Source organism: Wasmannia auropunctata, unplaced genomic scaffold (assembly GCF_000956235.1).
Source record: "Wasmannia auropunctata unplaced genomic scaffold, wasmannia.A_1.0 LD283136.1, whole genome shotgun sequence".
NCBI lineage: Eukaryota > Metazoa > Arthropoda > Insecta > Hymenoptera > Formicidae > Wasmannia > Wasmannia auropunctata.
In genome coordinates, this window is record NW_012079754.1 from 1 (window position 1) to 327 (window position 327).

The 327-nt window shown below is 43.4% G+C and overlaps 1 protein-coding gene across 1 annotated transcript; it reads left to right on the forward strand.

Annotated features, from left to right (window-relative positions):
- Window positions 1-16: 16 nt before the first annotated feature.
- On the forward strand, window positions 17-322 carry LOC105461603 (splicing regulator RBM11-like; the record flags this gene model as incomplete). Its single annotated transcript, XM_011708106.1, has 1 exon — window positions 17-322. A coding segment is annotated over one exon (306 nt), but the record flags the coding sequence as incomplete, so codon positions are not given.
- Window positions 323-327: the final 5 nt, after the last annotated feature.

The following is a 327-nucleotide window of genomic DNA, read 5'->3' on the forward strand; positions in this document are numbered from 1 at the left end:
TCAGAGATGTGTATAAGAGACAGGTCCTGTACAAAAAGTAACCATTCCCAAAGATCGCGATGGCAAGCAAAGAAGTTACGGTTTCATCACGTACAAACACCTGAATTCCGTGGAGTATGCCTTGGGTCTATTTGACGATACAATGCTGTACAATCGTACTCTTAAAATGAGACTGAGAAACAATACGGAGCCCCAGCAGGCGGAACAGTTCTTAAATCCTGTCCGCAATATGAATCATATGTTGGAATTGGGTCAGCAAATGATCCTAGGAATTTATCCGCCGCAGACTAGTAGCGGCAATGCCATGCTTGGTATGAATATTTCGCA